The sequence below is a fragment of the Acanthochromis polyacanthus genome, chromosome 8, assembly GCF_021347895.1.
Source record: "Acanthochromis polyacanthus isolate Apoly-LR-REF ecotype Palm Island chromosome 8, KAUST_Apoly_ChrSc, whole genome shotgun sequence".
Taxonomy (NCBI): domain Eukaryota; kingdom Metazoa; phylum Chordata; class Actinopteri; family Pomacentridae; genus Acanthochromis; species Acanthochromis polyacanthus.
Window position 1 is genome coordinate 37,355,643 of NC_067120.1, and position 25,012 is coordinate 37,380,654.

At 39.7% G+C, this 25,012-nt stretch overlaps 2 protein-coding genes across 3 annotated transcripts in view; one reads left to right on the plus strand and one right to left on the minus strand.

Annotated features, from left to right (window-relative positions):
• Positions 1-715: 715 nt before the first annotated feature.
• On the minus strand, positions 716-5,357 carry acd (ACD shelterin complex subunit and telomerase recruitment factor). The gene is made up of 2 exons (XM_022211442.2): positions 5,067-5,357; positions 716-3,208 (listed from the first exon to the last, which is right to left on the minus strand). The coding sequence occupies exon 2, from the start codon at positions 3,146-3,148 to the stop codon at positions 1,523-1,525; it is 1,626 nt and encodes a 541-aa protein (XP_022067134.2). The 5' UTR covers positions 3,149-3,208; positions 5,067-5,357; the 3' UTR covers positions 716-1,522.
• A 1,379-nt stretch (positions 5,358-6,736) lies between these two features.
• The window catches only part of gan (gigaxonin), a 182,657-nt gene continuing 164,381 nt past the window's right edge, over positions 6,737-25,012 (plus strand). For both annotated transcript variants that reach the window (XR_007943734.1, XM_022211438.2), the window contains exons 1-10: positions 6,737-6,864; positions 9,007-9,210; positions 9,383-9,497; positions 11,428-11,778; positions 14,021-14,089; positions 15,038-15,189; positions 15,953-16,074; positions 16,162-16,274; positions 18,945-19,094; positions 22,445-22,581. Coding sequence is in view for 1 of the 2 variants with exons in the window: in XM_022211438.2 (XP_022067130.2) it covers positions 9,026-9,210; positions 9,383-9,497; positions 11,428-11,778; positions 14,021-14,089; positions 15,038-15,189; positions 15,953-16,074; positions 16,162-16,274; positions 18,945-19,094; positions 22,445-22,581 (1,394 nt within the window). In the remaining variant the exon portion in view is untranslated. The remainder of the gene's footprint in view (positions 6,865-9,006; positions 9,211-9,382; positions 9,498-11,427; positions 11,779-14,020; positions 14,090-15,037; positions 15,190-15,952; positions 16,075-16,161; positions 16,275-18,944; positions 19,095-22,444; positions 22,582-25,012) is intronic.

Consider the following 25,012-nt stretch of genomic DNA (forward strand, 5'->3'; position numbering starts at 1 on the left):
CTGAGAAAGTATGTTTCTTTCTCCGTCTTTTTTGACTTATTTTTCCTGATTCTTCCACATGTCCTTCCATAAATTTCTCATCGCCTTCTAATACGCTTTGTTTTTGTCCCATAGCTGCTTGTTGTTGAGTTCTCTGGCATGAGACAACGGGAGGACACTAACACATCCTTCTACTGCAGATAAGCTGCAGCGGTGTTAGTTTTTATGAGTCTAGCTCGCCCTTAATCCCCTTGTCACCAGTACGTCGTCAACAACAAGGAAAATAATAAATCAGAAATTCAGCAAGGTATTCTAGACCTTATAATGTGCTTGAAGTTCTCAATCACTCTTCACATTCACACCGTGTACACCTTGCCGACGGAATCTCTTTCCTTATGTCAGCGGAATCTTTTTTATCATGCTAGCGGAATCTCTTTCTCACCCGTGGTTCTGATCGGTGTCACTTCCTGGATCGGATCCTTGGATTCACACCCAGCGCCGAGGGACCGCTTTTCCTTTCACCGACCTGGCCACGAATTCACGTCCCAGGATTTTCAGATCTCGCTGCTTGGCGACGATCGCTGTCGACAGACTTCGGTGTCGGCTCTCCTCGACGTCGGGAAGGAATCCTCGGATCCGGCTCGAAGGACCAAGTTATATGTCAGAGTGTAGCTCCGCTGAGAGCTCCCACATATCAAATGAAGATATTCACCGAACCAGAAAGACACGGAGACTGTAACTTTTTACTTGCAAGGGTAACAGCACAGTGTAACAAGACACATTAGTGCGAGCTACAAAGACTGCTCCCATACGAAGTTTATTTTATACACAAGCAGAAACGAAAACATAGCATAAGATAAGAAATAGCTCGAGTTACACAAGGGGGTGTGCTAAGCTGTAAGAGTGGAAATATACTGACTAGAGGAGCAAGATGTGTGTGTGTGGGTATGTAATGAAGATTATTCTATAAAGACACTATATACAATCAGTTAATGCCCTAGGGCTTGATTATGATAAATATATTCTCAAATTCAACTCTAACAAACCGTTTCGTTTCTATTGAATTTTTCATCCTTTTGTGGTAAAAATGCCAGAAAATAGCACAGAATGCTAATTATAACCTCTCAGTCAAATCTGTTTCTCACTTCTGCATCACATGAGACAAAATCTTTAATGTTTGTATCTGAGGAGTTAAAATATCAAATATTTCACTTTTTTGCATCAACTTTAACTACCTGTTTATTAACTAATTGATGAGTCAACAAAACAGCAGCTCTGTAACATTTTTTCACAACTTATTCACCATTTTGTCTCATTATTATTTGAAACAGCAAAAAAAGCCAACTATAAATTAACATCTTATTCACTCTAACACTGTGTGCAACAAAGAAAACCATCAAATCTTCAGATCTGAGGAGCCAGAAACATCAAGTATTTGCATTTTTTGCCTAAAACGACAGTTGCAGATGAACTCTTGAGCTCCATTTGAACAAACGGAAAGGACATCCGAGCAGCTGAACTGTTCACAGATGAAACCTGAACCTCAGACGCCGCTCTGAGTTTTGTCCTTCTGATCTGGATTCAGCAGATATTTCACGGACCACTGCAGCAGCGACGCAGCCACTCTGAACCGACTCAGATCCAGCAGGTTCTGTCCGGTCACCTGGTAGGAGTAGGAGAACGGAGAGCTGTCGCTGTGCATGCTGGGAGTTTTCCTCTGGACGGGTCCTGTGGTCTGTTCGGGGCTGATTCTGCTGCTGCTGCTGCTGCTGCTGCTGCTGGACTCCTGGGATCCGGCCTGAGAGTCAAAGAGCCACGACGGAGGGCTGGTGCTGAGCTCCTCCTCCTCCACCAGCGTGCTCAGAGCTTCAGGCGACGGATCGCTTCGCTTCCTCTTCACCTTCCCGGATTTTCTCTCCACGGTTTGCTCCACAGCGGGGAGGTTTGGTCCCGCTGAGGCTTCGTCGGATGGAGTCGCCGAGGACGAAGCGGCAGTTTGGACGACGCTGCTCCGCTGTTTCTGGTACGCTGGGAGGAAGCTGGACTCCTTGGAGCTGTGGACGGCTGCAGGATCTGGGTTTGGTGGAGGTAAATCTTCCAGGGAGGATTCAGAGGATGAGGGGGACAGACACAGAGGAGGAAACATGTCCCAGGGGCTGAATGAAGGCCCGTTTCTCAGGTCCTCCGGCAGCACGATGTTCCCAACAGGTGAAGGTGATCTGGATGAAGGCCTCTCCGTCAGGTCCTCCACAGGTGAAGGTGATCTGAACGAAGACTTCTCCATTGTGTCCTTCGGCAGCGTGACGTCCTTCACAGGTGAAAATGAGTTCTTGGCGTCCTCCCAGACCTCCACGGCTGCTGGTTCGGATCTCTGCTGCTGAGCTTCACCAACAGCAGGCGGCGTCCCTCCAGCAGCAGCAGCAGCGTCCTCTGGTATGAGCAGACACCACATGGGGACGCTGAAAGGCTCCTCCCCCTTATACTTGATCCTGTCCAGGTCCCAGCCGGTGGTGTGGACGGTGGGGGAGGGCTGGTGAGAGGAGGTGGAGGGTTGAGGGTTCAGCCTCCGCCGGATGTCCTGCTTCAGCTCCTCCAGAACGTCACGCTGCCACTCGTCCAGCAGCACGGTTAGTTCGTGTCCGTCCTGGCTCTCAGAGTCCTCCTGACCCCGCAGAGCCTTCCAGGTCAGGCGGATCTTCTGCTGCACGGAGGTTAAGGTGCTGCAGCAGGGCGGTTTGTCCTTCACCGGACCGGCGGCGACCGTCGCCAGCTGACCGACCGATAAGAAGAACCTGCACCTGGTCTCCTCCGCGGCCATGTGGAAGAGCAGCCGGTAGTCCTGGATGCAGACGGTGGAGTTGAGGAGGCTGGTGAAGCACTCGCGGTCCTCCTGGTCCTGGAGACGATCCCAGGCGGCGGCGGTGAGGACGGCCGGGATCTGGAGCTGCCCGTCGGACAGGTAGAGCAGCCCGGTGGGGTCCTCGGAGCTCTGGAGCTGAGCCTGGGACTCAGACATGTGGTTCACCCCGACGACGTGAGCCCTCAGCTGGCCTCGGCTCCGACCGCCCTGCTGATCCTCCTCACCCTTCTCATCCTCCTCAGGGACGGTGTAGCTCAGGATCAGACTCTCGATCCACGGAGTCAGTCTGTTCCGAGTAGGTCGAGGCATGTCGGGAGGGTTTCCAGTTAGAGGCGGTCAGGAAAACGTGGCTCCAGCATCACAACATCACTGAGGAAGAAAAGATAAAACAGCCATGAGCCACCAGAAAACAATAAATATCAATAAAACAAAAACGAGCAAAGCAAGAACAATTCATCAGTTTACGAATTAAACTTCAAGACAATGCTGAAGTTTCCTTCCAATTCACATATTCTGATCCAGGATTTAAGGGAAAACACGTGACAAAAGCATTAAAATCTCACTTTTTGAATTTTCACAAGCAGAATAAGGTTTAAAAATGAATTTTCAGTCTCCCGAGGACGACCTAATCCAGATTTGTTCCATCAAAGTTTATCTAGAAAATGGCCTAATTTAGCAGCATAATCTCAGCTGTGTCGCATTTTCACACACAGAATAAAAGTTTAACAAACCATAAAGTGCAGGACTCTCTGGTCCATATTAGACTCTTCTTTACAGAGTGATATTAGATGTGGTCTATTTTGGTCTACGTGTGAAAAACACAGTAAAATCTTACTTTTTGCATTTGTTTCACAGAAACTGTGTCTTAAAGACTCTTTAGCCAATGTAAGACATCTAGTCTTGATTTGGCATATCTAAATCCACAATTATTTGATCTGAGCCTCGTCTAAAGTGATCCACATATTTTTAAAAAAGCAATAAATTATTCTTTGGTTGCGGTTTAACAAATAAAATACAGGTTTTATAAGTCAGAAATTCTGTTTTAAAGACCCTTTTGCCTTTCAGAGACAATGTTCTCCAGATTTAACCAGTTAGTAAATACTGGGTTTTGATCAGTACCTGGACTAATGTTATTTATGTGCAAAAAAAAAAGGAGTTACTTCTTCCTATTTTGCATTTTCACAAATACAAATAGTGTTAAAGAGAATTTAATCTTTCTTCCATAGTCTAGTCCTGATGTTACCCACTTATATATTTTACTTTTTGTCGGGACCTTGTCTTATGTGGCCCAGATGCAAGAAAAACAGGAAAAACCTTCATATTTTGCATTTTTATGTATGGAACAATCAGAAACCGTTTTAAAATACTCTCTAGCCATCTAGTCCAAATCTGACCCATCTGTGGTAGTTTTAGATCTCGAACTGCCCTACTGTGGTCCAGATGCCAAAAACTATAGAGAAATCCCTGTCCTTTTGCATTTTTATAAACAGAAATAAAGGCTTTTGCAACCAGAAACTGTGTTTTAAAGACTCTTTAACCTTTCAGAGACACTCTAGTGCAGATTTAACTAGTTGACATACAGTGCTTCTTGATCCGGACATTGTCTCATGTGGCGCAGATGCAAGAAAAACAGTAAACAAAATCCTCTTATTTTGCATTTTTACACATAGAACAAAAGTTTCATCAATCAGAAACCGTTTTTAAATACTCTCTAACCTCTCAGGGACCATCTAGTCCTAATCTGACCCATCCACCTGTAGCAGTTTTAGATCTAGAACTGGTGCTAACACTTGTAGAGAAATCTCTGTGTTTTTGTATTTTCACAAATAGAAAAAATGTTTATACAAACAGAAACTGTGTTTTAAAGACCCTTTAGCCTTCAGAGACACTCTAGTGCAGATTTAACTAGTTGACATACAGTGGTTCTTTACTTGACCTGGTATAAGGTGGTCTACGTGCAAAAACACAGTTAAATCTTCTTTTCTTTACCACCACACACAGACTAAAGGGTTCAGAAATATGACAATGGGTTTCAAACAGAATTAGGTGTTAATCTAAAGTGTCTAAAACAGTTCACATCGTTAAAAGGCGGAGAAAACACAGAATCAGAAGCTAACTTCAGCAGTCAAACCCACTGATGTCTTCCGTTAGCAGCAGCGTTGCTAACTCCGGTTAGCTAGCATAGCACGATAACAGCGTAGCTTAAATAAGAAGTTCGTATTTTTACCTTTGTGAAATCAGACACTCAGGCTTGACGTTTGTCCAAAGACAGACTGATTGTAATCCACGTTTCAAAGTTATGGCGGCAGAGTCAAGCTAACGAGAGAAAACAGTGAGTAGATCCTTCTTCAAAATACAAGCGCAAACATACGCGTTGGAACTTGGATGCTGACCAGTTTAACCACAAATATACAAAATATAATTATATTTATTAATTTTATAACAAATAACCGGTTTGCTTAGATGATTTGTGGTATTAAAAGGCACACAATCGCTTTGCTAGCAGTTAGCTAAGAAGCTTTTGTTGACAGCGGAAGTACTCTTCGGCTGCATCCTGCATTTTACGGAAGTTGATTTAACGGCGGCCGCATTCCATTTCCGTTTTTTCTCTACTTATAGCAGCTTTTTCGATATACAAACAAGTAAAACTAGGACATTTTATTTATAAATCTTAGTTAATACATATAAATTAAATATTTATAAATGTATAAATCCATAATATAGCCCCAAAAGATATAATTTATTTATATTTTTGTCAAATTAGAGTTTGCTGGAACAGTACTGGAACGCTGTTTATCTACACACTTTCCGCCTAGCTGGTGATGCATTCATGTGCTCCGAAAAAGTACATGAAACAGTGCTCTGACAACACATCACATTTTTTATCACAAAATATTTTTTTTTATTTTTAATGTATTTGTTTATCCTGTGGGCTATGTACAGTTAAATCCCAAATTCATTCAGTATTTAAAAGAATTAATCTTCTTCTTTAGGTGGAAACTATAAAAACAAGGAAAAAAACAGGGTAAGTTATTTGAGTATAAGATGCTGCTAGTTATTATTTTTTGGTTATTTTTAAATTTTTTTACTAAAAAAATAAGTCCAAATATATTTACATTGTTAGAATTGTTGTCTGGCTGCACAGTGACGTAGTGGTAGGCACTTTCGCCTTACAGCAAAAAGATCCCCGGTTCGAATCCTGGGGTGGGCCTGGGATCTTTCTGCATGGAGTTTGCATGTTCTCCCTGTGCATGCGTGGGTTTTCTCCGGGTACTCCGGCTTCCTCCCACAGTCCAAAAATATGCTGAGGTTAATCGATAACTCTAAATTGTCCGTAGGTGTGAATGTGAGTGTGACTGTGTGTCTGTATATGTAGCCCTGTGACAGACTGGTGACCTGTCCAGGGTGTCCCCTGCCTTCGCCCGAGTCAGCTGGGATAGGCTCCAGCACCCCCCATGACCCTAGTGAGGATAAAGCGGTGTATAGAGAATGGATGGATGGATGGATGGAGAATTGTTGTCAGTTTCTGATAAATTTCAGCTTCTGTGTCATTTAAAATCATCCAAAATCCTATTGGAGACCCACAAGAAGTATATTTGCAATTATAGGAACTGTTTGACTGCTCTGTTGGAAAGTATGAATCATTTTGAACATTTTTTTCAGCAAAAATGTTAACATAAAATAAACTTTATCGATCCCTCACTGGGGAAATTTACAGTTTCATGTAAATACAAATAAAAATCTAACAAAATAAACAAAAACCATGCAGAAATAGTTTTGATTCAGATGTTTAGTGTCTTTTGTAAATTGTTGATGTCATTCTGAATCATTATGGGCTTAAATCTGGTTATATTTTTACAGAAGAAGTCTTATTTACCACATTTCTTTCTGTCTTTGAATGCAGCCCAGTGCATGCCTTGACGTCCACTTCCAACATTCTCGCCCTGGAGTGATTCATGTTGTCCTGAATGCAGACAGGTACACCCTGTGCTCAAAAAACTGCAAAGAGAAGTCCCAATTATCAGGTAAGACACTTAAAAAACAGGAATTATTCATATTAAATACGTGACACAACTACTATGACCCACAGTGCAGGGCATTGCTCAAGCTGTGGTGTTTCCATCTTTCCAGTCATTTTGCAGGATAATTTAAGGTAGAAAAAGCTGTTTAATGCTGAATTCTAACATTAAAGGAGACGTTATGTTGTCTTTGCAAAAGCAACTGTTGTTTACAGTCCTGTCTGCTGTTTTGCTGCTAGCTTAGCTTTACTCGCCATACTTTATTTAGAAATCTTTCAATTTAAGAACTTTCGCTTCGGCATAATTTTACAAGCTACTTAGGAGATTAAATCACTAGTATTATGAATTATCACGCCTTTTCCACAATATTCGGCACTGAACTGATTCACTAATTTGTATTTTATATTGCCTTTATGATAACATTTTGATGCGCAGCCCGCTAATGTTTGCTGTGCAAGAGGAGGACTAGCTAGCTGGAGAAGTAGTCTCTTAAAGCCATTTTTATCCAAATTAGTGTTTTGTGTTCACTTTTGTGAGAGCCGAATTGAAGAATTTCGACTTTTAATTTGTTTAACATTCTGTATTTTGTTTTATGTTGACTTGAAGTTTGATAACGAGCCGCAAACCACAATTGGGAGATATTTTTAATTAAGTTCAGCCTCTCTGTTGACAAGCTTCAACATGCCCAAAAACGATGTGATGAGTGTTGACTTCTTTTCTGCGGGCCGAATTTAAGAATATCTTCTCTAAATTATGTTTAATGCATTAAATTGTGTTTTTAACTTACTCTCAGTTTTATGATAAGACGTAGAACATAATTAGAGATATTTTGAAAGAATTCAGCTTATTTTTCTCTGTTGACGGTTTGTTCTTAAGCGGAGACATGTCTAAATACACGCTGATCAAAGCCATTTTTATTTAAAAAAAACGTGTTATGTTAAGCCGAATTAAAGACCACACCCTCTTATTTCACTTAAATGCTTCTAATTGTCTTTTATTGTGAACTTCAGTGTGATATTGAGTTGCAGAATATAATTTTGAGATATTTTTTAAGGAATTCTGCCTTATATGCTCTTTACATTATGCTTTAAGGCTTGGGCATGCCTGAAAATCAAATTTTCTCTTTGGTTAAAGCATTTTTTTAGCCAAATGTGCGTGTTGTGTTAACTTCCTGCAAGCTGAACTGATGAACGCCCTTTGTTAATGCTTTTAATGCTTTTAATTGTGTTTTATTTTGATATTTGAGATAGGAATTTCAGCATGACATATTCTGTTTACAGTATGTTTTGAAGCTTAGAATTGCCTGAAAATGCACAATTCTCACCTGTTAAAGCATTTTTTTAAGCCATATAAGTGTGTTGTGTTAATTTCTGTGCAGGCTTTATTGAAGAATGTGGATTTTAGTTTGCTTGACACCTTTTAATTGTGTTTTATTGTGAATGTAAATTTGATATTGAGCTTTAGAACATAATTAGGGATATTTTTCAGTAACTTCAGCTTGGTATTTTCTGTTTACAGTATGCTTGGGGCTTAGACATGCCTGAAAATCCACTTTTAGAGAAATTTTTTAGCTAAATAAATGCTTTATGTTGATTTTTAGGAAGGCCGACCTGAACATTGCATTTGTTTAATACTTAAAATTGTGTTCTATTGTGACCATAAGTTTGATAATTAGCTGAAGAACATAATTGGAGATATTTTTAAGGAAGTTGAACTTGATATTCTCTGGTAATAGAATGTTTTCAGGTTAAAACTTTCTTATAAAATAGTGTTACCTCCTGCTAAAGCCATGTTTCTTTGTTTTTTTGTTCTGAATACGCATTTTGTGTTGACTTTTGTGCAATTTGAATTGAAGAATGTGTTGTCTTAATTGTTTAATACCTTTTAATTGTGTTTTATGGTGAATCTAAGCATGCTGCATAACATAACGAGATATTTTAAAGGAACTTCAGCTTTATATTCTCTGTTTAAAGTATGGTTTGCTGCTTAGACAGATGTGAAAATGCACTGTTCACTGCTGTAAATGCAATTTTCAGTCCAAATAAAATGTTGTGTGTTGACTTTTTCTTTTAAGTCTGATTGTTAGCTGTGTGACATCGTTCGAGGTGTTTTATTAAAGAAGTTCAACCTGCTTTTCTCTGTCTGAAGTTCGTTTTCGGGCGCAGACATGCCCGACTCTGCATCCAATGAGCCCGGATCGAAGGTTTCGGATCCTCAACATTCCCAGAAACTCCTCAGGGTTCTTCGCACCTTCTGGCAGGAGCAAAGTTTCCACGATGCGTTGCTGGTGGTGGATGGAGAGGAGCTTCCCGTCCAGAAAAACATCCTGGCTGCTGCCAGTCCTTATATCAGGTCAGAGGGTTTAGCAGCTCCAATATAATCGTGCATTCACTGTATCTGGATGGTGTTTATGGTTCTACAGCTACATGGGTGTGTCCACTTTCACTAAAATAACAGCCGAGAGGCATCCTAGGTTTGATTTTGAGGCTCTGTTTTGTTAATTTGTGTAATTATTTGCTGTTAGAACCAAGCTGAACTACAACCCTCCTAAAGAAGACGGCTCCACGTACAGGATCGAGCTGCAGGGCGTCTCCATGGCGATCATGAAGCAGATCCTCGACTACATCTTCAGCGGTGAAGTGAGTTTGGACGTGCAGCATCAAATTAAATCCGATTAAATGTCAAATGACTCTAAATTGCAGCATGTTACAGGAAACAGTCGGGTATTTGCTCTTATACCAAATAAAAAAACCAACAGCTTGGATTTACTGTCATAACAATACAGCCCAAACACAAATGTAAGCTTTTATTTTATCGAGACTTTGTTTGTCCACCTTTATTTTTGATGACAGACTCGATCGTTCTTGGCATTGATGATACGAAATTTCTCCAAAGATGTTCTGTTACTCTACACAAAGTATTTTTTTTAGCTGTTTATTGCAGGAGGGGTTGTGTTGGTCTAGTTTTGTCTTTAAAATACTCTAAAATTTCTGTTCCATTGGAATCAAGTCAGGTGGCATTTTGTCCGTATCACAGTTTGCACTTTTTTTTTTATCCTTCAGAAGCTCTTCTTCCATCTTCTGCAGACTGAGTCCAGTATTTAGAGATAGATAGGACAGATAGATACTTTATTAATCCCAAGGGAAATTCAAGCATTCATAGTTTTATCTATAAATATCATCTCCACAACTCCTTTTGCTCTCGTACAGCTCCATATCCTCACATTTCCACCTCCGTTCTTCACTGTCAGGGCGATGCATTCACTGTGGTTGTCCTGGTGAGGTTCACACCAACGTGCTGGATCCATCTGAGTTGAAGAAATTTATCTTTGTCTCATCAATCTTCATGTTTCCTTTTAATAGACCCTCGATGTTCAGTTCAGGTCACACAAAATTAACACGAATGGCTGCAAAACAACTGTAAAAGAGGCATAAAATGGCAACAAATGGACTCAGAATGAAAGAAGAGGCGCAAAAGAATGCAAGACGACTTAAAAAGAAGTCACAAAATGCAGCAAAATAAAGAAAATGACGAACAGGAAGCTGCAATGATTAATTGAATAATAAATAGTTTTAACCCTCGTGTCGTCCTGTGGGTCCGATTGATCCGTTTTAAAGTTTGAAAATGTGGGAAAAAAATATATTTTCACAATGAAACCTCTGATGTCCACATTTTCTACATTTTTGGGAAATTGTTGAACATTTTTTGGTGGACAAAAGTAATGTTGGAAATGTTTCTTTAAGAACATTCACAAAAAATCAACCAAAATCCAGCGAAATTCGCTGGATTTTGGTTGATTTTTTTTGTGAATGTTCTTAAGAAAATATTAGAAGTTTTACTGATAAATATAGAATCACTTTAGATATTTTTAGGATTTTTTTGGAGACTTTTACTCATTTTTTGGAAAATATTTACAAGAATTTTCTTTCCAAATTTGGGGGATTTTTTTAAAATTAAACCTTTAAGCGAAACTTTTAAGGAATTATTAGAGTTTTCTTCCTGAAGGTTTTGCACATTTTCTGAAATTTGGGGAATTTTTTTCAGACAAGGAAACAACATTTTTTGGTGCCTGTAAATGAGGACAACAGGAGGGTTAAAAAAAAGCTCTAAATTCTGTGACTCCAGCTCTTTAAATGTGAATATTTTCAGATTTCTTTAATCTCTTTGGATTCAACGAAACATTTGCCATCTTAGGCTTGAGAAATTCCATCATTTTAGAGCCAAATTTATGCCTTATCGTCTCTCTAAACGTTTAGTTTTTGATCGTTCATAAGAGGAAATACTCGACTGTTTAACTTGGATATAATGCAGTTATTAAGAGGTTGGTACAGTTTGGTATTTTGTGAAATTTTAAACATCCAGAGGAATAAAACCAGACATCCATTCAGAATTCCACTTAGAAAAATCGGGATGTCACGCCTGGAAGATGTGGATGCCATTCCAAACACTGAGGTGTTATGCTGGAAAAAGCCACGATTTATGAGGGGGTTCTGCTCTGTGTTTTAGGGGTGTTCTTGCTTCTGTTGTCGACTGTATGTCCTGACGCGTTCGTTGTTTCGTCACACACAGATCACTCTGAGCGAGGAAACCATCCAGGAGATGGTCCAGGCGTCCGACCTGCTCCTCATGACCGACCTGAAGTTCCTGTGCTGCCAGTTCCTGGAGAGCTGCATCACCGCCGAGAACTGCATCGGCATCCGGCTCTTCTCCCTGCACTACTGCCTTTACCACGTCCACTACGCCGCCACCGAGTTCCTGCAGACGCATTTCCGCGACGTGGCGTTGACCGAGGAGTTCAGGGAGCTGCCGCCGGACCGGCTCCGAGAGGTGCTGGGCATGGAGAAGCTGAACGTCGGCAACGAGAAGCACGTTCTGGAGGCCGTGGTGAGATGGTTCGGCCACGATCCGGACGACCGCAGGGTGAGTGAGACTCAAAAGATGGCTTAAAAAAACACCAGTTCTCTTGACGTTTTCTCTTTTACACCAAACAACGACTAACCAAGTGTTAAAAATGAAGCCAGTGCAGAAGTAACTGAACTCTCTGAACCGTGAAACCTCACTGGAAAAAACGCCCCTCTCAAAACAAGAAAAAAACACTTGTTACAAAGAACTTTCACCTTGAAATAAGTGAAAAAATCTGCCTGGAGAACAAGTGAAAAATGTCTTGGTAAGATTTCTGGAAATAAGATTTGAGATCTTAAAATTAGCTGAGAAAACTTATTTTAAGCTGTATTTTATGAGGATTGTCAGGCTGAGGTGTCTTAACCCTCCAGTTGTCTTCATTTATGGCATCAAAAAATATTGTTTCCTTGTCTGACAAAAATCCAGAAATTTAGCAAAAAATTCCCTAAATTTATAGAAATTCACAAAATCATCATGAAGAAAATTCCTTAAAAGTTTTTTTAAATCCCCAAATTTTGCAATGAATAAAAATTAAAAAATCGAAAAAATCAAAAATTGCAAATAAAAAAAAAATGAATAAAAATCTTCCAAAAAAGCCTAAAAAAATCTAAAATGATTCCATATATATCAGTAAAAGTTCTAATATTTTATTTAAGAACATTTGGGGAAAAAATCAAGTAAAATTCAGCAAAATTCGCTGGATTTTGGTAGATTTTTTTTCCGAATGTTCTTAAAGAAACATTTCTTTTTTTCACCAAAAAAATGTTAAAAAAAAAAAAAACTTCCCAAAAAATGTTGAAAATGTGGAAGTTTTCACTGTGAAAATATATATATTTTTCCACATTTTTAAACTTTAAAATGGATCAATTTGACCTGCAGGACGACAGAGGGTTAAAACAAGATCATTTCAAGATTGTTTGACTTAACAAGATATTTAAGATGCATCGTCTTAAAACAAGCCCCTCTATGTTGCTGAAATGCCACTTTTTAAGTGAATTTGTCTTAAATCAAGTGAGATGAGACATTTTGACTAAAAAACAAGACAAACAGACTTGGTAAGATTTGGAGTTTTTGCAGTGCTGCTGGAAGGTTGGAAAAGACATTCTGCCTTCAGAAAATCACCAGAATTACACAATTTATCTGCAAAATATGAAAGAATAATCAGAATTTGAACCTCCTCATGGTCCAGAAACTACTTATCTGTGAAGCACTGTTCAATCAGGATAATTAACCAAATCTCAGCTTAAGTGGGTCAAAAATGTCCCGGTGAGGTCGTTTTCCTGCAACATCTTTGTCATGAAAAGTTTTTATCATTTCATATTCCAGCTCTACCACAAAAAATACGTTTTTGATTTCATTGCATTTTAATGTTTAAGTTACCTTTTATACTTTGAAAGAAATTGTGACATTTGTATCACTACCCCAAGCTCTTTATCACTGATGATATCATAGAAGAGGTGATGGAAGGACGGAGAGCAGCAGCAGCTGGAGGAAAAGAGTGGAAAAATGTCAACAAAATGGAAAACAAAACAGCTGTTCTGTGTAATATTCTTCTTTTTCAATGACCACAATGTTCAAAATCTGCTATAAAGTGAAAAAAATGACATTTAAAACACAAAATCATTCTTGTATGGACAAAAATATAATACAAACAAATAATACAAATTAATATTCTTAACTAAAATGACAGAAATGGCAAAAAAAACCCACACAGATTCTTATATGGGTCATTTTTGGGTCCAATCACTGGAGCATATAAGGCTTAATACCATGATATTTAATCAAAATCAGTTGATTCTACTTGTTTTATTTTTTTTTTTAAAATGCCAGAAATCAATTATTTTCTATAGCCAGTTTCTGTAAAAAACAAAAAATTCTGCGTTTCTTGGTGCAGCTGTGAAGCCATCAGTGACTCAGCTACGACTAACAGTCACATGAGAAAAAATCACCGACTTTTTGGGCTGGACTGCATCCTGTGTCAACACAAAGCAGACAGGAGACGAGTAGAGAAGCATAAAACTCTCAATAATAGCGTATCTAAAGCATACATAGGCATTTTGTAATAATTTCTCTAGTATCTGTAACACTTAAGTGCACTTGGAAGACTGATGATTCCAGTTTTGTTTGTTTTTCTTTATCAGTGATTTCTGTCATTCTCAGTGTGACGTTCTGCACAGAAGACATTTCCTCATTCCTTCTGCTCCATGCTCGCTCTGTTCCTATGAAGGTGCTGCAGGACTCTCTGTTTCTGTGTTTTCAGGTGCACATGAGGGAGGTGATGTCTGCCGTGTGGCTGCAGGGCTTGGACGTGAGCTACCTGAGAGAGCAGGTAGAGCCAGTTTTAATGTGTCAGGATGGCACACTGCTTAGCTGTTTTTATTTCAACACTTTTACAGGAAACATAAAGTATAAAACTGTCCTTGAATCAGTGATTTACACCGTGTGCTGCAAGGCAAACCTCGTTTTTTAGCTTCCATTTGTTTGCTTTTTTTCAAAACAAAGTGTGCCAAATTTGCACTTAACAGCTCCTTTTTGCATAATATTTTTAAATGTAATACCAACTATCATTGAATTACTTTAATGCCAAAAAGAAATTATAAACATGATCATTTTCAGGCAGGATCTGCAGTGAGCATGCATGCACTGAGCCTTATTTTAAGCTTATTCTTATTGTTTTTGGGGAATTTTGCTGCATGCACCACTGTATATAATGTTTCTTCTTCTTCTTCTCCTGCTTCTTCTACTTCTTCTTCTTCTTCCGCTGCTTCTTCTTCTTCTCCTGCTTCTACTTCTTCTTCTCCTGCTTCTTCTTCTTCTTCTCCTGCTTCTTCTTATTCTTCTTCTTCTTCTCCTGCTTCTTCTTCTTCGCCTGCTTCTTCTTCTTTTTCTCCTGCTTCTTCTTCTCCTGCTTCTACTTCTTCTTCTTCTTCTCCTGCTTCTTCTACTTCTTCTTCTCCTGCTTCTACTTCTTCTCCTCCTGCTTCTTCTTCTTCTTCTTCTCCTGCGTCGTCTTCTTCTTCTGCTTCTTCTTCTACTACTTCTTGTGCTTCTTCTTCTGTCTCCCATGTGTTTTAATAAACTCTGGGATACAAATCAACTTTTTCCAGGTGGAAACCTCACTAATCGGCTCAAATTTACCACCCGATTAAAGAAATGCTCGTCTAAAACCTGCCACTACTGCTGCAGGTTTTGGTTCCATTAGTCTGCTCTGTGAGGGTGTGAATCTCCACGAAGGTTTCCCATGAAACTCCTTTGTGTTGCTCTGGTTTCCCATCAGACCATGGGGGAGCCGCTGATGAGGGAGGTGATCAGAGAATACTGTCAGCCGGTTTTATCGGCCGGTCAGCTGCAGGGAGCGGACATGTTGGCGGCCTTCAAACCCAGAGGATACTCGGAGTGTATCGTCATCGCAGGAGGAGAAGATCGCCAGTAAGTCAGCGTTCTTATTTTCCTGATTTATCTTCTGTTTGGCCTCCCATCAGCACCCACAAAGAAGCTTTTCCATTTTGTTCTGCTCAACATTTGGGGAAAAGCAGTTTGAATTTACAGAATTTCTTTGCTGGTATCCATCAAAAGTTTGGACACACCCACTTTTCTAAAGGTTTTTCTTCATTTTTGGAAAAAAAAATGGAGCCTCCGTACACTACACATATTGTAGTACACTCAACAAAAATATAAACGCAACACTTTTGTTTTTGCTCCCATTTTTTATGAGATGAACTCATAGATCTAAAACTTTTTCCACATACACAATATCACCATTTCTCTCAAATATTGTTCACAAATCTGTCTAAATCGGTGATAGTGAGCACTTCTCCTTTGCTGAGATAATCCATCCCACCTCACAGGTGTGCCATATCAAGATGCTGATTAGACACCATGATTAGTGCACAGGTGTGCCTGAGACTGCCCACAATAAAAGGACACCTACATGAACCTGCTGACAGGTTTTGTGGGTCAGGGGGTGCAATTTTGTTCTGCAATGTGGAAAATACACAAAACTCGATATGAAGAAAACCTTTAAATGAGCAAATGTGTCCAAATTTAAAATCTGAAAACGTCAAATATCAGCAGTTTTGGTGCAGAATGAATGGAAATGTGATTTTAAAAAAGTCACGTACGCCCGAGTTTGTGCCAGAGGTCTAAGATTTAAAGGTTAAACTGGTGCTCTGCTGGTTTTTATCTCTTCCAGGAGCAGGAAGCCGACGGCCGCCACTCGCTGCATGTGTCCGCTGTACGACACCAACAGACAGAACTGGATCGAGCTGCAGCCGATGAGCGTCGCCAGAGTCGGACACGGAGTCGTCGCCGCCGGTCAGCCATTCTTTTTAAAGCTGCTGCAGCAAAACAGAAGCTTGGTGGTTGTTGTTGATAAAATGATCGCTTTTTCCTGTCTGTCAGAGGGTTTTCTGTTCGCGATGGGAGGAACCGATGAACACAACGCAGTTCTGGGCGGCGGAGAGAAATACGACCCCGACTCCAACAGCTGGAGCTCCATACCACCGATGCTGCAGGTACGAACACACCTGAACACAGCATTATGGGGACCTATAAAGCAGATTATTCTCTGGGTATGTCTGTTATACAGCAGCCATGTTACAGTTTATTATAGTGTTTGTGCTCTTTATTTGTTTACTTCCTGACCACTAGGTGTCAGCAGAGTTGCAGTATTCAGCTACATTTTGAGGGACTATTTAAATGTACATAACATGAGAATATTAGTTTAAAGTCATAAACCACTTCTTAGAAGAGTGTTGAAGCTGTGAAGCCAAGGCAAGCTACAGTTGAAGACACAACTATCACCCCACCACCCCACCCCGTGAAATTTTTGATTTTTTTTTCAAAAAAATTCCCAAGCGCTGTAAAACATATCAAGGAATTCTTAGCACAGCTTTCCCAAACATCCTAGTTTTATTTTGGATGTTTACATTATTTTACTTTGTGCACAGAAACAACATTAACAAAAACTAAATACTACCAGAGTCATTATTAGCCCCTTTGATGCTAATAGTCAGTTGTGTATCTTCTTTGTTGGATAACAGCTTCCAGTCCTTTGTTGTAGTTTATACGAGTCTCTGACATCTCCTGAGGAATCCCAGCCCGTTCTTCTTTGACAAACCTCTGGAGCTCCTCCAGATCTGATGGTCTTCTGGCATGGAGCCTGGTCTTCAGCTGACCCCAAAGATTTTCAGTTCAAGTCACGGCTTTGTGCAGGCCAATCAGTTCGTTTGTTTGTTTTATTAAGATCCCCTATTAGCTTTTGCAAAGCAGCAGCTATTCTTCCTGGACACCAAAAAGCAACATGTACACAAAATGCATATAAATCAAATTACAAAATGCATAAACAATACATACAAAAATACACGTATACAATACAAATAACATACATATACACCACTTATACTAACCAAAAAGCATACAACACATAATACTCTCACCTTGAATTATCGTAAAAATAAACTTTTCTTCTTCAAAGATACCATGACCCAACAGTAATAATAATTAAAGAATAATCTACCTCAGAAACTAACAATGACATAAATCACATAAACAATAAAACACCAAACCTTACATCCTTGCTACTGATAATATTCACAATATATATGGTATAATTAAAAACTATCTTGCTGTAGTGACATTACAGCCACTACATTTAGGTTTAAGATTTATCCATCCATCCATCATCGTAACATCTGTACACCGCTTTATCCTCACTAGGGTCATGGGGGGTGCTGGAGTCTATCCCAGCTGACTCGGGTGAAGACAGGGGACACCCTGGACAGGTCACCAGTCTGTCACAGGGCTACATATACAGACACACAATCACACTCACATTCACACCTACAGACAATTTAGAGTAACCAATTAACCTCAGCATGTTTTTGGACTGTGGGAAGAAGCCGGAGTACCCGGAGAAAACCCACGCATGCACAGGGAGAACATGCAAACTCCATGCAGAAAGATCCCAGGCCCACCCTAGGATTTGAACCGGGGATCTTCTTGCTGCAAGGTGAAAGTGCTAACCAGTACACCACTGAGCAGCCCAGTTTAAGATTTAATTTAATTAATTAAAAGTGACGTCCACTTTGGTCTTCTGGAGGTAGATCTTCACCAGGAGCGGCATATGTTTTGGGTCGCTGTCAAGTTGGAAGATCTGGACCCAGTTTAGCAGCTGACTGCTGGTGGTTTTCTTTCTAAATCTTCATAAATCCTTCTTTCTTCATGACTTCTTCAACCTTGACAAGATTCCCAGTTCCAGATGCACTGAAGCATCCAACAGCATGATACTGCCACCACCGTGTTTAACTGTGAGGATGGTGTTCTTCGGGTTCTACGCCTCTCCCTTCTTCCCCCAAACAGAAGCAGGGTCTCTACAACCAAGGAGCTCTAGTTTGGCCTCATCTGAAGGACAAGCTTCCAGTCTTCATAATCTTTCTCCAGGTTGTCCTCAGCAGACTTCAGTTTGGCTTGAAGGTTTCTCTTCTGTGGAAGTGGAGGGTTTGGGTTCAGTCCATTTCTGTTCTAGGCTCTAGTGACCGTCTTCTTTGACGCTACAAATCCTGACTTCTCAAAGTCATTAACCAGTGTTCTGGTGGTTGTTCTAGCATCTGTAGACACATCTCTCACTAGTTGTCTTTCCCTCTACCAGACTTGTTCTGTGCTGTGTGGCTCTCTTTGAATTCCCTGATGAGACTTCTCACTTTACTTCTTGACACTCGGAAACGCTGTCATAACTCTGTAGATACCTTCTCCTGCTTTGTAAGCATCAATGATTCTTTTTTTCTTTTGTTTTTGTCATGATGCTTTCTCCAGTGACAGCTCAAATCCTTAAGGAAGCTTTTCTACTGTGTGTAAAGTGAAGGACAACCCCCAGTTTTAACTTGACTGATTGATGACAAGCTGTGAGCATTACAAAGTTAAAGCACATGATTCCACAGTGGTTTGACTCAATAAAAAGGTTGGTTCTTAAAGGGGCTTATAATTTTGTAGTTTTTGTTTTTTGTTAAATAATTTTGTTTCTGTGAGCACAGTAAAATGATGTATTTGAGCACAGTACAGAGAAACAAATTTAGAAACACCAGACTTCACTATATCTGTTAAAGCTGCTTTAATTGTGATCTCAGCTTGTGATTGAAGGATTTAGACTTTATTTTCGGCTCAGTTTGCATCGCTGCCGTTCTCAGGCTCGGCAGAACTTCGGCGTGGTGGAGCTGGACGGTCTGATTTACGTCCTGGGAGGAGAGAACGACGTGACGGAGCTGATCACGGTGGAAGTGTTCGATCCCCACTGCAGCACCTGGAAGATGCAGACCAGCATGACGATGATACGAAAGGTAAAAAACACCCAGAAACACCACAATGAAAACAGTCAGGTATGATGTAGAGGAGACAACAATGAGCACAAATATGTCAATAGAAGGAAAAATCACCAGACCTGGCTAGTTCATTTGGCAATCAAAGAATTAGCCAATTAGAAGCCACCGTGATCTGCAGAAAAAGACTTTATATCCTGAGTTTGTGAAAATTTTGCACCATATTTCATATTTCTGTATATTTTGGGGAGTGTTGCTGTGTCTGTCTTCTTCACAGATTCTGTGTATGAGTCTTACAACTAAGAAAACAAACATGAGATCTGTTTATGTGTTCGGTGTGTTTGTTTGCTGTGGGCGGTACGACCTACTTTTTGCTTATCGTTCTTTGTGATGATAAAGTTTAAAGGTTTTTCTTATCATGTTTATCGATGGGCGTGATTTTTTGTTGTTTGTCCATAGATATGATTTACTTGTTTTGATCTGTTTATTTGTTTTGGAACCACACAAACACCTAAAACTCAGAAAACAAATGAACAAAAGCAGCATGCTATTGTTCAAATACGTTCTAACTGAGGCCCCCTAGTGGCCACAACCTGATCCACTGCTGAAAATACACATTCATTCCATTCAGCTTATTAGAAATAATAATTATACAAGCAGAAACCAGATGTTTTACTGTCCCAAATGGTTCTTTTGGGAGTGACTAAGTCATGCAGTAACACTGGTCTAAGTACAGTAACGATAATGAGTCTATTTTACCTTATTTGACAGGAATCTCTGCATTTTCCTGTTATTTCTGATCATTTGTTCACGAAAAATGGCTATTTTATTTGACAAAATGAAACCCCAATAAATAAAACTGTCTGGAAAAAAAAGATTTTCAATAAAAATCAATTTTTTTTAGGGCTGGCCCGAATAGTGGTTTCTGGCCTCAGGATATTCGGGCCCTATTAAAGACGAATATCCGAATATTCGTTCCGCCCCGTAATGTTCGACGGGGGGCGGGGCTTGTGGCGGAGACGGCCCAAATATTCACATCCATTCGTCTGGTCTCCCAGGTCTAAATTTTGCCTTTGTTTTGTCTTCAGTTAAACTGAAGAATTCCCAAACGGACGGCGGCTGCGGCGAATATTCGGAGACCAAAATTAATATCCGGATACCGCCGAATGAATATTTGGATATTCGGGTCCAGCCCTTTTTGTTTTGTTTTTTTTTTGGACATTGGTTTAAACCTCGTTTTGAGGTGCCAAATATTCCTTTACACAGGAAAAAGTCTGTACACTTACTTAGAAGCAACCACACAGAAAGTACAATTTAGAAGCTATTTTAAATGAATGATATTAGTGCAACTATCCAATTTTAATCCTCTTGTTAAGTGAGATATATGATCCTGATTATTTCTTCTCTAGATAATTAGAGGCAGCCGCGTTGTTTTATTGCTGAAATATTACAATAAAACTGGTGTAAAAGACCTGAGACATCAAAGAAAACAATCAGAATTTATCAGTGTCGTCTTATTTGATTGCTGTGAACAGAAGTTTCAATCCACTAGTAAATACCAGGTTCCAGTGACTCCTTACAACTTTTAATTTTCTATGAAGGAATCACTGAAACGTGTGCGTCTTTATCACAAAAACAATGATGTTTTTTTTATTATTATTGATTTATTATAAAACAAAGGCCTTCTGGAGGAAAGTTCTGTGGTCAGATGGAACAAAAACTGAGCAGAAATTTGTTTGGAGGAGAGAAAGTGAGGCCTTCAAGAACACCAAACCTACCATCAAGTATGGAGGTGGCAGTATCATGCTCTGGGGTTTTCTAGAAGTGCTTCTGGACTGGTTTCAGACTGGATGTTGGACTGGTTTTGAATTTTCTTGGTTTATGTTTTGCTTCAATCTTGGTTCTCCTGGTTTTGGATGTGATTTAAAGTTGGTTTACGATTTATTTTATACTGGACCTGGTCCTGGATGAGGACTGGATTCAGACTGTCTTGGACTTTTTTAGGAGTAGTTTGGTTTGTACTGGTTTTTGACTTTTTCTGGGACTGGTTTCAGACAGTATTCTGACTGGTTTTGGTTTGATTTCAGTCCTGATTTTCAGCTGGTTTCGGACTGTCTTAGGTGAGGTTTGTTTTTGTTTTTTTTTGTAACACCAAGAACACCAAACCTACCATCACGCAAGCATTATAGCTTTACACAAAGTAAATTGAATAATGAAGGAGGAGGATCACCTCCACATTCTTCAGGAAAACCTAAAACCATCAGCAGAAGGTTGATCTTGGACACAGTTGGATGTTTCAACCAGACAATGAGAATGAAATGGTTCCATCAGGCTACAATGAAGGTTCTAGACTGGTCTTCCCAATGTCCTGACTTAAACCCATCAAGAACCTGAAGAAACAAGTAAAATTTAGTTGAACTCAACCAATTCTGTCCAGAGGAGTCAAAGACAGACCAGAAGTTTGTGGACGGAAACCAGAAGAACCGAACTGAGGTGGAAACTAGATGAGCCCTCAGTAGAGGGCAGAACCATGCCCTTTACTGGCGAAAGCCCTGCCCTGCCCATACAAATGATGCAATATTCAAGAAATGTGCCAAGTGACCCCTGTGACCTTGACCTTGATCTGGTGACCTGTAACTCCACAACTGAGCAGGGGACCTTAGACTGATCCTCAGTGCCAAGTTTGATCATCCTGACTTCAGCACTTGCAGAGATATCTGACTGGACATACACACGTACATACTTACCCAGCCAGCCAGATACTGAAGTGAATGCAGTAACCCCACTGACATACATCAGCGGGGTTACTGACCAAACATTAGCATTTCTGTATGTATGTTTCTGAGCCAGCAGATTTTGTCATATTTCCAGAAGACCTTTAATAAATCTATGAAAGAACTAAAATACATGATTGTTTTTTTGTGTCAAAGATTTGTAGAATCGGTTTCAATGATTCCATCGTAGAAAAAAGGTCTCGTTTACTGTTGTGTTCCTCTCATTTGATTCGGTGCATCATCAGCCTCTTGAACTTTTTCTGGGATTTTGGACCTCCTTCCACCACCAGCAGGTTGACATCTTTGTGCAGAACCACGGTTCCTGTCAGATACAGCTGGTTGGCGTTGGCCTCCACCTTAAACTTCTTAGCAGGGTTCTGCAGGTTATAGGCGTCATTGGAAACTCAAGACTATCATGATATACACGGTCTTTTCAAGAGTATAAAAACTTTGCCTATAGCAGATAGGAGTTGAACTTCATCCTGTTATATTATAAATATAGAATATAATTTTAAAAAAGCACTCCAGAGGATGAACAGAGTAAATATGAGCCTGTAAGGCAGAGTGTTGTAACTTGTGCTGCTGTGTCTCCTTCAGGTCGGCTGCTACGCCTCCATGAATAAGAAGATCTACGCCATCGGTGGAGGCTCGTATGGGAAACTGTTTGACTCAGTCGAATGCTTTGACCCTAAAACTCAGCAGTGGACGGGCCTTTGTCCTCTGAAAGAAAGACGGTAAAGAACTGCAGAAACAGGAGCTACGATTTGACGGCAGCAGTTTTAAAGTGGATGTTGGCTCAAGTCTTATCTCAGACACAGTTCAACACAAACATACTTGTTTCAGTTGCACAACAGGAAATGCAACACGTCTCCGTGGTCACTGTCATGCTAGCAGATCAGCCAGTTTTATTTTCAGTTTGACTTCCCCCAAACACCTCAGTCACACCGACTTATCAGACTCCTCAGAAGGGCATTTGAGTCACACTGTGGTTAGAGAAACTTGCAACCCTGTGAGTTTCAGTTTGATGTCTGTTCATCGGTGGGAAGCAACTTTTTCACCATCACTAAAATGTTAAATGACTGACATGCTGCATCCTGTTTCATATAAACACATTTAATGTTTTTTGCGACAGCGGTTTTCCGTCATGAGTCATCCTTCACACTGCCTGGTTTTCAGTATAAATTGTGCGTGGTGTCATTTTTCCTGTTATGTTGAGCAGCTACTTGTGCTTCTCTACCGTTTTACATCAGAAAATTACCAGTCAGTACCAACACGATTAACCATCTGAACCCCAAAATCAGCTGGTGGCTCTGAAAGACATGTTGTTTTTTAAAAAATCCCAAAATAACACCATTTATCAGCCAGAAATTATTTCTAAAAAACGTATATAGTCGGTTGATTTTCAACTTTTCGATGGTCTTTAATTGTATCGTGGAATGTAAAGTTCCTGTTGGGGGAAAAAACACATCTTAGTTTAAATTTGTGATATATTAGAAACTGTAAAAATGTAAAGAATCCTTGGATTTTTAATTTCCTGATGGTCTTTGAACTAAACGTATGATGTGCTGTTCGACAAACGAAATTTTCCCCTCCAAAATAACCATTTCCTCTAAACCAGGGGTCGGCAACCCGCGGCTCCGGAGCCGCATGCGGCTCTTTCAGCCCTCTGTCGTGGCTCCCTGTAACTTTGGAAAATTGTTCTGCCTTTCAGGCGCGTTTCAATGCATTTTAATATAGTTTTATTGTGAAATTACCGCTCTTATTTTGCCGTGTCATTCCACCGGATGTGTTGCTGGGGTTTTCCCCTGTGACATGAGAGCGCAAATTGATGCAGAGAGACAACACGGAGCTTCAGATTCCCACACGTTTCATGCCTTTTTTTTTGTTTTACTCCTGGAGAAGCAACGCCTGTAGTTTCACATCGTTTTGTACTCAAGAATGGCAAACCTGTATATTAAAGCTCCACTCCAAGAAAGACACGTCTTGTCTTTGAGTCAAAAGTACTCATGATAGGGTAATACACGTTACTCGCAAGAACACGGCTGGATGTCACATCCAGGCAGCAGGTCAGAGAGTCAGAGGAGTGTCGTCTTGGAAAAATAGGGCAGCGACTTACCGGAGAAAAGTTATTAGCTTAAGATAAATAGATTTTACAAGTTAAATAGACATTCGCAAAATATTGATTTCCAGCTAACATTACGTAACATATGAGGTCCAGGAGCAAAAATGACATGAACCAAGTAAGATAAATATTAGTGGAAGGGCACGATTAAAAAAATGAATCTATCTAATTAGAGGATTTGTAGTTAATAAATCACGACTGATTAACAAGGGCATAGAGGTAAAAAAGCGATATATGCAGTGTTGTCTTCATTTTAAATGCCAAAAGGATTTTGCGGCTCCCGGTGTTTTCTGTGGGAAACGGGTCGAAATGGCTCTTTGAGTGTTAAAGGTTGCCGACCCCTGCTCTAAACATATCCTGTAAAAAATTTTTTTTAAATTCTGCACTCCTAAACACAGCTGATACATTTCATCAAAATTCCCTTTAATTTACATGTTTAACTTTAAACCCAAAGCCTGCTGGTGGCTTTAAAAGCCATGTTGTTTTTTCAAAAATACCAAAATAACACCATTTATCAGCCACAAATTATATATATATATAAAAAAACCTTTCTGATGGTCATTAAATTTATCATGTGGAATATAAAATTCCTGTTGGAGGAAAAAAACAGATCTAAGTTTAAAATTATGATATATTATTCAAAAAATAAAAGATTTATCAGTCAGAAACTCTAAAAGCATAAGAAATCCTTAAATTTTTAATTTCCTGATGTTCCTTGAACTAAACGTGTGAGGTGCTGTTCCACAAAGGAATTTATTCTACGACTAATTTAAAAAAAAAATCTCCAAAAATAAACCCTTTGCACTAAACAAATCCTGTAAAACAAAGAAAAAATCTGCATTCAAAGCACAACTCGAAATCCCTTTTAATTTACATGTTTAATTTTAAACCCCAAACCGGCTGGTGGCTTTAAAAGGAATGTTGTTTAAAGAAAAATACCAAAATAACACCATTTATCAGCCAGAAATTATTTAACAAAAAACAAATGTAATCGGTTTATTTTCAACTTTCCGATGGTCTTTGAATGTATCATATGAAATATT

What these genes read in the sequence shown, in the direction of transcription:
- acd (XM_022211442.2), bottom strand. Translation starts at nt 3,148, where the DNA reads ATGCCTCGACCTACTCGGAACAGACTGACTCCGTGGATCGAGAGTCTG.